Source organism: Benincasa hispida, chromosome 9 (assembly GCF_027475165.1).
Source record: "Benincasa hispida cultivar pf3 chromosome 9, pf3_genome.v1.1, whole genome shotgun sequence".
NCBI classification, from domain to species: domain Eukaryota; kingdom Viridiplantae; phylum Streptophyta; class Magnoliopsida; order Cucurbitales; family Cucurbitaceae; genus Benincasa; species Benincasa hispida.
This window is the reverse complement of record NC_143486.1, coordinates 89,116,213-89,130,768: the sequence shown is the minus strand read 5'-3', so window position 1 is coordinate 89,130,768 and position 14,556 is coordinate 89,116,213. Positions and strand designations below refer to the sequence as shown.

Sequence of the window (14,556 nt, the reverse complement as noted above, 5' to 3'; positions counted from 1 at the left end):
ATCAACATAGTCCAGCGCTGCCTCGATGCTACAAGACAGAAAGCACCATTTTGTTGCAAAATAGAGTAGCGTCACAACGCTTTACGCAACGTTGCAACACTCTGGAGAATGACTGAAAAGAAAAAGCGTGTGCGTGCCTGTGCAAGCCAGCGTCGACCTCGAATTTCGTAGGGTCACAACGCTGTGACCCTCTTTAGTATAAAAGCTTCAATTTTAGACTTCAACAATAAGAAGAAATTTATTTTTTTTAGAGAGATCTTTAATTCCCATGAACCCTAAGAGCTATTCTTTATAAATTTTAGAGAGATTTTGTCAAAATTACTTCATTCCTTGTACCAATCATGCAATTCTCAATGGAGTTCTTCAAGATTTTGCCAATTCATGAGTAGGTAATTTCTTAACCATGGAGAATTATGTAGATTAGCATTTTCTTGAGATTTTTTCTTTTAATTTCTTCATGTAATTACTTGTTCTTGAATGTTTTGGCTAAGATTTTGAATAAAATGATTAAAAATAAATTGACAACTCAAATTTGATCAATTTTTTTTTATGCAAAATTACATGGTTCTATAACAAAATTGTAATTAGGTTGCAAAATTAGTAATCTTGATAGAAAACTTGGACTTCTTTTCCTATTTTCTTGAAAGAACCTACTAATTTAGAACATTCATACAATCAACCTTGAATTTTTAGTCTTTTGATTTCAAGAATTGTCATAGTTGAGAAAACCCATGGGTTTAATGCAATTTAGGGACTAATTGTGGAATGTCTTTAGGAAGAAATTAAGAACTAAACTAAAGTTAATTGTTTAATTGGCTAATTAGAGCATTAGGGTATTTCCTTAATGAACTATGGAACAACTTAATTGCATGAATTTTATTAAAGTCCATGATGAAATTGCTAAATCTACATAAAAATCCCCAATATTCATTTTCCCGTTGAAATTTTCTTTTTTGTTAGTTTCTTTACAAACAACAACAACCCCCCCCCCCCCCCCCCCCCCCCAATTGTTATCTTTTTTAATTCAAGGTTCAAGTTTGGCCAATTTATAGAGGTTCCCTTGGATCGACCTCTTACTCCACTATTGTTAGTGGTAGTTTTAGCCATAGTTTGAGTCTTATAAATTTCATTTGTTTGGGTTAGATAGAATTAATGACACATATTTTTAGCACCGAAAAAATTGGTGCCACTGCCCGAGAACCATGCAATTGACCTTTTAGAATTTTGAATTCCTTTTAAGAAAAAAAATAATAAGAAATATAAACACAAAAATAGTAAGTTTGATTAAGATTTCCTTTTGTGCATGACTCACTCCTCTCGGAGTGTACTTTATGATTTTGTTGTAGATATAATCCTTAAGGAAAGGAGATTACAAAGGGAAAGAGAAAGAAGAGAACGAGAAGAACTTGAAGAGTTGAACCAACATCAAGAAGAAAAACAACCTCAACCAAACATCATGGGCGAAGCTAGGGAATAAACCTTGTGAGGAGCCAGACTATAATCAACAACCTCTGTGCATAGTGTATTTGGAGATGACCATCCCATTTGAGCTCAAACCGGGGGTCGTTCATCTCCTACCTACTTTCAAAAAGCAACCCGGTGAAGACCCACACAAACATATGAAGGAGTTTCATCTAATATGTGATGGAATGTGCCCACATGAGGTAACCCAAGAACAACTTAATCTTAGGAAATTTTCCTTCTCTTTGAAGGATATGGCTAAAGATTTCTTGTACTACTTTCCGGCAAGATCCATCATTGCTTGGAACGGTTTGAAGAAGAAATTTTTAGAAAAATTCTTTCTGACATCTAAAGCTCATAACATAAGAAAAGAAATATATGGAATTAAGCAAAATGTTGGAGAATCTTTGTATGAATACTGGGAAAGATACAAACAATTATGTGCTTCTTTTCCATATTACCAAATATCTGAACAGTATCTAATCCAATGTTTTTACTCAGGTTTACTTCCATTGGAGAAGAGCAACATTGATGCGGCCACCAGTGGAGCTTTAGCGGACAAAATGCCGATTGAAGCAAGCCAACTCATATCAACCATGACAGAGAACTCTCAGAATTTTGGCACAAGGAGTTTTTATAACATTATTTCTCAATCTAGTAAAGTAAGTGAGCTAAGGATGCAAATATATAATCTAATTTCCCTTTTTACTCAAGTTGCCCAAGGAGGCCTTCCTCAAGTCAAAGCATGTGGAGCATGTGGATTAGCCGAACATACATCTAGGGCTTGTCCACAAGCCCAAGTCAATGCCATTGGAGGATTTCAGAGAAAGTATGACCCCCATGGGCAAACTTATAACCAAGGGTGGCAAGATCATCCCAATTTCAAATGGGGATCTCAAAGGCAATACGAGAACCGGAACCAATCTTCTTCAAGCTCCTCAAGTATGTCTCTAGAAGACGTAGTGAAATCCTTTGCTGATCACTCCTTAAAATTTCAACAGGAACTCCATAATTTGCAAAAGGACAATATCCAACTTCAACAAGAAACAAAGCAACTTCAATGAGACACCAAATCTTTTCAACAAGAGACTAGACAAGGCTTCTCAAACTTAGGCACACAAATCACACAACTTACAATTGTGGTAAGAAAATTGGAGAGTAAATCATCCGGTAAGCTCCCCGCTCAAATGAAGCATGCAAATGTAAGTGCAATCACTTTCAGAAGTGGTAAGAAAATTCCTTCCTCCTCTCAAGGTGCTAACCTAGTTCAATCATCTCCCAAGAAGCCAGAAAAGGTAAATGAGCATGAAAACAAGGTAAATGAATCTAAGGAAGTTTCCATCTTTCCAGAGGTATGTAACTATTCTCCCCCTAAGGTAGAACCGTATGTATCTAAAGCCCCCTTCTCCAGTAGACTAGCTAAGCTTAAGAAGAGGATGCCGATTTAGAACTAATGGAAATGTTTAAGAAGGTAAAAATTAATATCCCTTTACTGAATGTTATACAACAAATTCCTAGATATGCAAAGTTCTTAAAAGATTTGTATACAAAGAAAAGAAAAGGGAAAGAGGAGGAGAGAGTCGCTGTGAGTAAAAATGTGTCTGTTTTATTGAAAAAGGACATACCTCAAAAGTGTAGAGACCCTAGAATGTTTACTTTACCTTGCAAGATAGGAGAAAGGATTATTACTCATGCTATGCTAGATCTAGGTGCTTCAATAAATGTCATGCCTTTGCATGTTTATGAAGACCTAAAATTGAATGGCCTACAAAAAATGAATGTTTGCATACAATTAGCTGATAGGTTTTATATTCAACCCCTAGGCATAGTAGAGGATGTTTTGTTAAGAGTTGGTGAATTAATATTTCCAGTTGATTTTTATATTTTGAAAATGGATGAACCATACTCTACTTCTTCTTCTAATATTTTACTCGGTGGACCCTTCATGAAAACAACAAAAACTAGAATCGATGTAGATAAAGGGTCTTTATCAGTAGAATTTGATGGAGAGGTAAAGTCATTCAATATATATGATGCCATGAAATTTCCAGAAGAGTATTTGTCTCTTTGCTCCATAGATACATGTGATATTTTTTATGAATTGTTGTTTTCTGTTGATGAAAATTTGCCCTCCATTGATCTTGATGATGATGACTCTTCGATTGACTCTTTGTTTACTTCTAATGATTTTGATTTGAATGATTATTCTTCTAATAATGATGTTGTTAAATCTCAGGTACAAGGGATCGAGCTTAAGGCTCTCCCTTCACACCTCAAGTATGTTTTCCTAGGAGAAGAGAAAGTCTTTCCAATGATCATATCTAGAGAACTCACGTCTTCTAAAAAATGCTCACTAGTGGAAACATTGAAGAACTACAAGAAAGCAATTGGTTGGACTTTGGATGATACCAAAGAGATAAACCCTTCCCTTTGCATGCACAAAATTGTTCTAGAGGACGGATCCAAGGCAACCGTTCAACCTCAAAGAAGACTAAATCCAACCATGAAAGAAATTGTTCACAAGGAAATCCTCAAGCTCCTTGAAGTCGGAATAATATACCCAGTCCCAGATAACCAATGGGTAAGTCCGATACTTGTGGTACCGAAGAAAACCGAAATGACCATTGTAAAAAATGAAGAAGGTGAGATGATTCCAATGAGAGTACAAAACGATTGGAGAATGTGTATAAATTTCAGAAAACTCAACGAGGTAACAAAAAAAGATCACTTTCCTATACCTTTCATTGACCAAATGGTTAAACGGCTCGCCGGGAAACCATATTTTTGTTTTTCTTGACGATTTCTCTTGATTTTATCAAATACCAATAGCACAGGAAGATCAAGAAAAGACTACTTTTATATACACTTATGGTACATATGCATTTAGGAGAATTCCATTTGAGCTATGTAATGCCCCAAATATGTTTCAACGATGTATGATAAGTATTTTCTCTGACTATGTAGAAAAGTGCATAGAAATTTCCACGGATGACTTCACTATGCATGATAATTCTTTTGAAGATTGTTTAGATAATTTGAGTTTGATTTTAAAAAGATGCATAGAAACAAATTTAGTTTTGAATTATGAAAAATGTCACTTCATGGCTTCTCGTAGAATTTTTTTAGGACATCTTGTGTCATCAAAAGGCATAGAAGTAGACAAAAGAAAAATAAATATCATTGCTAACCTTCCCTATCCTAAAAACATTAGGGGAGTGCGCTCTTTTCTTGGTAGTGTAGGATTCTATAGGAGGTTCATTAAAAGACTTTTCAAAAATTGCACTTCCTTTTTCTAGCCTACTTCAAAAAGATGCCACAGTTGATTTCAACAATGAATGCAAGAAAGCCTTTGACACACTTAAAGAGAAGTTAACATCAACTCAAATTCTTCAACCACCTCGATGGGACTTGCCATTCGAGATCATGTGCGATGCTAGGAACCTAGCAGTTGGGTCGGTATTAGGAAAAAAAGTTGACAAAAAGTGCCATGTGATCTATTTCGCATCTAGAACTTGCAATTCATCTTAAATCAATTATTCAACCATAGAAAAGAAATTTCTTTCCATTATTTTTGCTTTAGATAAATTTAGATCTTACATTCCTAGTTTTCCAATAATTATTTACACTGACCACGTCGCTCTTAGGTACCTCATGATGAAGAAAGAATCCAAGCCCAGATTTGTAATATGGATCCTTCTTTTGCAACAAATTGACTATCAAAGACAGAAAAGGATCCGAGAATTCAGTGACCGATCACTTAAGCCAAATCATGCAAGAAGAAAAGTTAATTCCAATTAGAGAAGACTTTCCTGATGAACACCTTTTCAGGATATTTGCTTTCCTACCATGGTACGCCGACATGGTACATTACCTTGTGACAGGTAAGTTTCCCTTTAACATGTCTTCTTCATCTAGAAGGTCTAAACTCAAAAGTGACTCTAAATACTTTATATGAGATCCTCCTTATCTGTGAAAAATTTGCTCAGATCAAATAGGAGATGTGTCCCTAATGAAGAGTTTGAGTTTGTTTTGTCGTTTTGTCACGAGCATGCATGTGGAGGTCATTTTAGTCCAAAACAAACTGCTAGAAAAATTTTAGACTCTGGACTATTTTGGAATTCTCTTTTTTCCGATTCGTATGCATATTGCAAGTCTCGATCTTTGTCCATACGTCAAATATTGCATACGAATCGGCAAAAGAAGGATTCCAAAATAGTCCATACGTCAAATATAGAAAAATTTTAGAACTATCAGTGATAGACGTTGATAGACACTGATAGAAGTCTATCAGTGTCTATCAGCATCTATCATTGATAGTTCTAAAATTTTGTTATATTTTGTAAATATTTTGGTTCATTTGTCTATATTTAAAAACAGTCCTAATTAATATTCGCATCTCATTCATATATATTACTTTCATAGTTTTAATTATAAATCATATTTATAATTAACTATATACTATAGTGTATCAACATACATTATATTTTATATTAATTATATTAATATAATTAATACCTTTATTTTCCTTAAATAATTTAAACAATTCAAATTATTCTAAAATAATTTATTCTTTATTTTATACTTAATGAGCTAGTGAGGGGATCCTATGGACCTACAGATTAGAAGCTTCGAGGATACAAGATTAATTAACTAAACCCTTTAATTGAATTAATCAACATTCATTAACTGCAAGTCACTCCACTAAAGACCTACAGTTGCACTCTTCACAGTGTAGATATATTTATGTTTCCATGAATATAACCAATCAATAGTAAGTCGATCTTCATGAATTGCCCATAACTACAGCTAGGTCAAATTACCTTTATAGTTTCATCTAACTTTTTAAGTACTATCGATCCTTCTAATGAACAAACAGTTTATAGTCCAACATAAACTAATTCCTATTGGGCCAATGAGAGGGTGAGATCTCGTTGTTCAAGATTCAGAATCAACTATTAAGGGAGCGCTCATCTACTTTCCCTAGAGAAGGGAATGAGCGAATTCCATCTTATGTAGCTGTGTTTCCAGCTTCCTACTCTGAAAAATTCCCAAAATGATAAATTTATTGAATCGAGAATCTGGCCACTCTCATCCATACAGATCAAAGGATCGCTCCCACAGACAAATGTTCACAACTCACTCAGGATTAAGGTGATGGTCATCCTATTAAAATATTAATCTCTTCAAGTAAGATATTATAAAGAGAGACTAATCATTTCACGGTTCGGTCTTATAAAAACTCTTTGTAGAAGATACCTCCACTCACACGTCTCCACATGAACGATTAGGATCACATCATTTGTAACACTTTACAATTATTGTAACAGTTACAAAGTAGGTTGTATCCGTAGTATCACCAAGATAAGGCACCCAACCTTATCCATATACTACAAACCATTTAGGTTATTACTTAAACATGATCCACCCATATATCAACCACATACATGTTTAAATTACATAACATAATCTTGGATCTTAGTATATTAGATTGGGTTAATGCAAACTAAGTGTCGAATAAAATAACTTCTTATTTTATTAAATAAATAATTCGAGTATAAATTTTACAAACTACAAGACCCACAAGATCTAAGGCACCAATCCCAACAGTTTCCACCCAAGCTATGGAGCCTCCTTTAGGTCATTTTTAATTCTTTTCAGTCTTTTCTTAGTTTCAGATTGTATTCCTTTGATTGTATATGCCAGCTCAATGTCAACACGTATTGACTACTTCCTTTCGATATGTATTCTTGGCCAGTTATGTTTTAGTATAAGAAATTTTGGATGAATCCACTTGTAATTATGTGAGGATCCTAAGTTTAATGCATATTTTTATATTTCACAAGCATCTCTATTTGTTGCTTGTATTCTTTAGTCTGTTTGAATGGTTAGGAGTGACAAATCAAATCGTTTATGCATGTTAATTGCTCTAGACTTAACATGTAATCCATAATCATTATGTGTTGGTTACAAAAAGTAGCAAGATTCATCTCGTGGGTGTGCGGTCTTGTGGCATTTTTGGAGTCACATAATTGTCTTGAGTGGCTTAGAACTAGAGAATAAATCAAGTAGTTGACCGGCAATATCGCTAACTATCATCATGATTTAACCCTAAAACTTAATGCATGTTTTTGGTTGATTTTGAGATGCATTACATTCTTATTAGTTGGTACATAGTTTAAATTAGGATGCATATATTGATTAATAGTTTAGGACACTTAATACAGTATTATCGGTTAAGTTGAAGAATCAATTGCTTATATTTTATCTCACTTAATTCGATTTCAAATCAAACTCCATATTTATCATTTTCACTAAATAATTGGCTTTGTGAAACTAATTTTCATACTTTCCTACATATCGACCAGGTATTGTCACTTATATTACTCATTAGCATAAATTGTGTAGATTGGTATCATAAATTTTATTTGAATTGTTTGGAAAAGACTCTCAACAATTCCATTTTTCCGTCCACCACAAGAATCTGGTCATAGATCTACGCTACCACGTCAAGTACGACATCTGCCAAAAGAAGGTAATCAACTCTATAAATATCATAACCATTCGATTATATTATGAAGGTATGCAATATTATCTTAACTCAGCACACACAACCTCCATCTAAACAGTATTGTGTATAGCACCACAATTATATTTGAGCTCGATTATTTAACTATAATTAGTTTTTGTAAAAGTGTGATATATCACATTAATATTTAGTTTCATACTTGTAAATGTTATTTAATTTTAATTAAACTTGTTTTAAATGGTTAATGTTTGTTTTAAGGGTAGTTTTAGAATCATCAAAATATCTTTTAAAAAAATTTGATTTCAGATTGAAAAAAAAAAATAGAGACAGAGAAAATTATATATTGAAAAGTAAAAGTTCGAGAGAGAAACTAGAGAGCTAGAAACTAGTTTCAAAGAGAAAAAAGTGTTAAACATTAAGGAAAAAATTAGAGAGAGAAATTTAACAGAAAGAGTGAAAATTTGAAGATAAAGAAATAAAATTACAGACATAAAAAAAAGTAGGGAGGAATGAGAAAACAATTATGGAGAATAACTTTGAAGAGAGAGAAAAAAAGAAAAAATATAAGTCCTTCAATTTTAAGAAATAGATGCATTTGGTCTCTGGGTTTTTAAAGGGTCAATTTAATCCCTCAATTTTGAATAATAGGTTTAAAATGTCATCTTTCCATTAATTAGATTATTTTTATTTTTTAAATGAAATAATAATTATTAAAATAGTAATTAAAAAGAAAGAAAAAAAATATTCTCTCTCTCCTCTCCCTAACCAAGCCCCGATTGTCGTAACCTTTTCCCCCTCTCTCGTCCTCTTCTTCCTCATTCTCCTATCTTATTAATATCATTTTCAATTAAAAAACAATTTAGTTAATTCTAGTGTTGACAACTGGAGCAATGGTTAAATTCATCGCAACCAAGACAAATCTAAATGAAATCGTCAAGATTTATCACCAACTCAAATGAAATTAGATTTATCTCCAATTCATACGAAATTCATGGATTGTTTAGATAATTCCCTCAAAAAGAAAATGACTAAACTTTGGTAACTTTAATGAAAAATGTGGTGTGGCTTAAGCAAAATGGCCCTGATAGAGAGAAAATGATGAGAAACGTTTTTGTTTTTCTTGTAGTTTCTGTTTTTCCTCCCCTACTTTAGTGAATTATAGCATATTTTCCTATTCAAATTAGCTAATAAAGTAATTGTTTTGTAGGCAATTGATTTTCCTATTCATATTTTGTAGGAATTAACCTAAATATTTTTTTAATTGGAGAAAAGGTTAAAATAATAAAAATAATATAATTAATGAAAAGAGATCTTTTAAATCTATAATTCAAAATTAAAAGCTTAAATAGGCCAAATTGAAAAAAATGCATATATCTTAAAATTTAGGGGTTAAAAGGATTTTTTTTAAAGAAAGAAAAAAAACTTAGAATGGAGGGAAAAAACTCATAGAAAGAGGTAAAGAAAAAGGGGTAAAAGACAAACATGTAGAGAAAAAACTAGATAGAGCTAAAAAATATATATTGGAGAGGAAAAAGGTGAGGAAAATGATTAATTTTTTAAAAAAAATAAAATAAAACTAGAGATAAACTTTTAAAAAAATAAAATCATGGAGAGGGTAAAAATTAGAAGAAATAAAGATAAATGTGGACAAACTTTTTATTAAAAAATACAGGTTTTCTAAAAGTTAGACAAAATAAAGTGGAATAGAAGGATGGTTTTTAAATATGAAATAATGGTCTTTTAAAAAAGAAAACCACTCATTCTTCTAACAAATATGATATATAACTTCAAATTATATTAAATTAATTATCACAAAAACGTTCTTGGAACATTATATAAATCTTACAAATTCAACATATGTTATCTATGTATTTTCATATATCTTTAAAAATATTTCTGCAAAACAAAAATTGTTGTCTTAAGATATCGAACATTTGTAATTTTAGACATTTAAAGACTTTGGTTACCTACATTCCCCAAAAAAACAAACGGGCCTCTAAGTGATTTTCAATGTTTTCAAAATCACTTTTTTATCATTTCCAAACATCACAAATTTAGAAGAAAAATGATTTTAAGCATGTCAAAAGTGATTTCGATTATTCCAAAAGCATTCCAAATATGTCATGTCCTTTATTCTCAACTACACCTGATGGAATTTAAGAATGATGTGAAATCAATAGTATTAAGACATCGTTTGGTAACCATTTCATTTTTTATTTTTGGTTTTTGAAAATTAAACCTTTTTCATCCATATTTCTTACCATGATTTTCATCTTTCTTAAGTACAATGGTTAAATTCTTAGCCAAATTCCAAAAGTAAGAATAAATTTTTAAAAACTACTATTTTTAGTTTTGAAATTTGGCTTGTTTTTTAAACAATCGATAAAGTAGATAACAAATTATGAAATTTGGAGGGGGCGGGAGTAGTGTTTATAGACTTAATTTTCAAAAACAAAAACTAAAAACTAAAGCCCTGTTTGGTAACCATTTAATTTTAAATTTTTATTTCTAAAAATTAAGCATGTTGACTTTTTGAAAGCCACTTTTTTTTTTAGTTCTCTGCTTGATTTTTTAAACCATGGGTGAAAAGTTGATAAGAAAGAAAAAAATTTGGAGGTGGAAGTAATGTTTATAAACTTGATTTTTTTTAAAAAAAAATACAAAATAAAATAGTTACCAAATAAAACCTAAATGAGACAGATTTACAGGATGAAAGAAAATATATACACACACTATGGACCTACGAAAAAAAAAGTTCCATGATGCACTTAATTGTGTTTTTTTTAAAAGAAAGGATTATGCAAAAGATATATTACACTTAAAAGGCATCTCAAAGTACACACTGATAGTGTGAACAAGATATTCATCTCATCATTTCCTCTTCTTCTCGATTTTAAGTATTATAATACTGCTCTTTTCATTCACCATTTGACGTGTAATTCAACTATACATTATTTTATTTCATAAATCTTACTACTATCCAATTTAGTACCATTCATCTTCACTACCTTTACGAACTTCGTTAGATTTTTCATAGTTGTTTGGTTTAAATGTGTTGGATATATATAGTGGAAGAAAGTGAAACCATTAAATTTTAAAATATAAAAATAAATTTAATTGTATAGATTAAATTTATTATTTAGGAACTTTCAAATTGGATTGAAATTTCAAATTAAAATGATGTTTTATGTACAAATTTAATATGTATAAAAGTTAAATTTGTAACTTCTTCAATTTGAATGAGTTATATTTGATTTTTGTCAAGTAACAACGCAATTGAGTTAAAATTAACAAATATTTCAATTTTTGTATTTATTTGATTTGATTTTGTATTTTTTAGAGTTATTAAGTTGCTAGCCTATAAATAACAACTTGGTTCTTCATTGATAGCATCTCATTCCAAAGTGAAGAGTTCTCTCCTTCCTTTCTTCGGTTCTTGAGTTGAGTTGGAGTAAGTACCCAAAAGTTTTGCCAGATCCGTGTTGTTCGAAGTTGCAATTCTATTGAAGTTAGTTGTTGTATCCTGTTGAGACGACCGTTATAGTCTGTTTGCAGCCCGTACAGAACAAATGATTGTTTTCAGGATAACGCTTATTACAAGGGTGTCTCAACTACGGTTTGAGTCTCAAAAGATTTGTAGGTTATTTTAGGATTTTTGTTATTTTCATATCTAAGCATTGTCACACCATCTGACTTTTGTTGGAGTTTGAATATTATACATTGAGTGTATTATTTCTAATAATTGAGGTGTAATCAGTTTGTTAGTGTATTTAATTCGATATATATCCTTTTCCCTAACAAAATGTTATTACTTAGTCTTTTCTGAATCAAAATGTTGAAATGCTGCCTTTTAGTATTTATTTCTCCATTCAAGTTAATGGTAACTTCTAAGATAATTTTGTTGTATTCGTAGGAAAATAATGTCTCAGAATATAGGATCTTAGTAGAGTCGAAAAGAAATCCAAAAATGGGGTCAGGCCCAGAAGGAGAGGTGGTGATAGAAACAAACTCCCATCCTTTTCCACTTTATGACTGAACTGAAAATTAAACTTCAAAATTACACCACAAAAGGAAATTTGTTCTTATAGCCATTCATTATCTTGAAAAACTAAGAGTACCAAAAGATTTCTTCAGATTTCCATGTTAAATGAGATTCCTTACCTGAACCAAATGTCAACGCTAGATTGAAGATTTGATATCTCTTCCATTCCCCAATAGCTTTACTTCTAAAAGGCAACACCATGGCCTGAAAGAAATCTCAGATTCATGATAGGCATGACAGAACTTATCAATCTCAAACAGAACTCTCATAATCAAGAAGAAACACAGACTTCAAAAATCCACCAATGGCTTTTGGACCAGACACAAAATAGATAAGTTCTCTGTAGCCTTTCTTACAAAAACTAATACTACTGTACCTTTTTCTTTCTTTCTTTCTTATATCAGTTGATCAAATGGTCAGTTAATCATTGACCAAATGGAGCTGAGGCACCTGCATTGCTGTAATGAGATCTTCCGTATATCTCTGTTTTCATGTACAATGAAAGGAGTAAAGATTGAGAAGCCCACAGGTAAAGGCAAGCAATGATTAGACAGAAAAATGTACAAGAAAACAAAATGTCTACAAAAAAACAGCTAAGGCAATAACATTACATGGTGGCAGCAGTCCTTAGCAGTTAAATGGAAATATTTACCTAGTAATAGTTGCTCCTCAGTATCAGCTATCATTAATGGTCAATCTTTTCTTAGTCAGTTTCAAGGTTTTGATAAATCAGATTCTGACAGATAAGCTTTTTCTGATCTATCCATGATTTATTAATCTGCACCACATAATTCTATCTTCCAACTAAAAGTGAATTGCCTTCTCTAATTGTTATATGTTGTTCTTCTACTCTCCACTTGCATTTCAACCTCTCTTTTCCATAGCATCCATGACACCAAGATCACCATTGAGACAACTTCTGCAAGAGCAACAAGAACCTTTCGAGTTGGAGGATTACCTTTTTGAGAGAGACTACTACTCGAGAAAGAGCTTGAGTAGCGGCAGTGGTTTTGCCTGCAGCGGTGGAAAATTGGACAGCATTATGAGGTTTGGAAAGGGACTTGTAGAGATTAATAAGATGCTGAAGAATTCGTGTAAGAAGCTTGTTTCCATCAATAAGAAGCAGCAAACTAAGGATTTGGGAAAAAATGGTTGGATTTTTAGTGTTGGCTGCAAGAGAGTTGCAGAATCAGACAACTTTTCTTCTCCCTGTAGCTCCCAAAAGATGGTCTGTTCCGTTTCTGAAAAAGATAATGAAGAAACATCGCCTCCGACAAGAAGACAACATGCTAATTCATCAACTTCAAACACTTTCCAAGCTCCAGAACCCTGCAACTTTCAAGTACTGAAGGTACGGCCATTCTCCTTGAGTCTCGGTCCAAATCTGTTCACATAGTTTTCAGATTAAATTATGGCAACTTGTCCAAGACACCAAATTCATCAAATCTATTTGAACTGCGAGGCATTTTTGGATCATATGTACATTAACAGAAATACAAAATGAGCAGTCTATCATTTACAACTTTCTGTAAACATGAATGAACCATATAACATTTCTACAGTTCTTGAGGAAATTTAGTTTTCATTTGAACTAACGACACCAAACAGGCTGCGGCAGGAAAAGAGCTGGTATCTAGGAGTATGAAACCAAGTAAGCAACTCAGACCTGGATTAGACAATGATTTTCATCTTCCATGTCCATGAAGTTACCACCCTATATACATATACAGAGCCTCTAATGTCTTTCAATACTTCAACACGAATGAACAATGAACGAACATGAATCCATCCAATATTATCTCATTACCCCCTTCCCCAAGAAAAAAAAGCAGCTGTAACTGAATGATCTGAACTTGTTTAGGACATGAAAACAGGGAAGCGGAGTCTAATTCAAGCAAGACCAAACGATGATCGATTATGCAATGGCATTCCTCTACAGAAGAAAGTTCCAGAAGACTCAATTCTGTCAGCCACTCTCTGGGAATTACTTCTTTACTCTGCAGCAACGGAGAAAACAAGTGACATGGAGACTGCAGAACTGCAGGAACTTGTAACATCCAATCCTGCATCTCAGCTCCTGATATCAAAAAGAGTAATACATCAAACAAAGCAGCTACTTTTTAACTGTGTAAGGGAAGTGGTGAAGGCCCATTCCAAGCAAGGCAGTCGAATGGGTTCTGAAGAAGCTAGGAGGATCATCTGTGAGAAGGAAGCCATTGGGAAAGAAGCAAACTTATCAAATTTACTCTTCTCAGATTACTTCTTGTCAGCAGCAGAATGGAGGGATTTCAAGCCGCAAAAGCAGCTTATAGGAACAGAGATTGGAGAATTCATTCTCAAAGAGATCATTAATGAAGTTGTAACTGAACTAACCGATAATCTATGACCAACAACCCTCTGTCTTCAGCTAAACCAAGATTTCAATGCATATATTCTCCAGATTAAACATGCCAAAAAAGAAGAAAAGACAAAACAAGAAGCATTCTACATCATTTAGTATATAGAAGTTTCCCAATGTTCTAGCCAA

At 32.6% G+C, this 14,556-nt stretch overlaps 2 protein-coding genes and 1 long non-coding RNA gene across 6 annotated transcripts; 2 read left to right on the top strand and 1 right to left on the bottom strand.

Moving 5' to 3' along the window:
- The first annotated feature begins 1,532 nt into the window (after nt 1-1,532).
- Nucleotides 1,533-2,525, top strand: LOC120084936 (uncharacterized). The gene has a single exon (XM_039040748.1). It carries the CDS (start codon nt 1,533-1,535, stop codon nt 2,523-2,525), a length of 993 nt encoding a protein of 330 aa, XP_038896676.1.
- A 5,319-nt stretch (nt 2,526-7,844) lies between these two features.
- On the bottom strand, nt 7,845-12,822 carry LOC150034168 (uncharacterized). Of its 2 annotated transcripts, XR_016532043.1 has the most exons (4): nt 12,682-12,822; nt 12,406-12,512; nt 12,149-12,233; nt 7,845-7,980 (listed from the first exon to the last, which is right to left on the bottom strand). It is a non-coding gene; the product is annotated as an uncharacterized LOC150034168 (long non-coding RNA). The 2 variants fall into 2 exon arrangements; XR_016532042.1 differs by lacking the exon at nt 7,845-7,980 and having other exon boundaries at nt 12,063-12,233.
- On the top strand, nt 12,331-14,502 carry LOC120085471 (uncharacterized). 3 transcript variants are annotated; one of them, XM_039041449.2, is made up of 4 exons: nt 12,331-12,558; nt 12,914-13,380; nt 13,638-13,680; nt 13,904-14,502. In XM_039041449.2, the coding sequence occupies exons 1-4, from the start codon at nt 12,465-12,467 to the stop codon at nt 14,413-14,415; spliced, it is 1,116 nt and encodes a 371-aa protein (XP_038897377.1). In that variant the 5' UTR covers nt 12,331-12,464; the 3' UTR covers nt 14,416-14,502. The 3 variants fall into 3 exon arrangements, with proteins under 3 accessions (XP_038897377.1, XP_038897378.1, XP_090173823.1); XM_039041450.2 differs by lacking the exon at nt 13,638-13,680 and having other exon boundaries at nt 13,891-14,502; XM_090317697.1 differs by lacking the exon at nt 12,331-12,558 and having other exon boundaries at nt 12,904-13,380.
- Nucleotides 14,503-14,556: the final 54 nt, after the last annotated feature.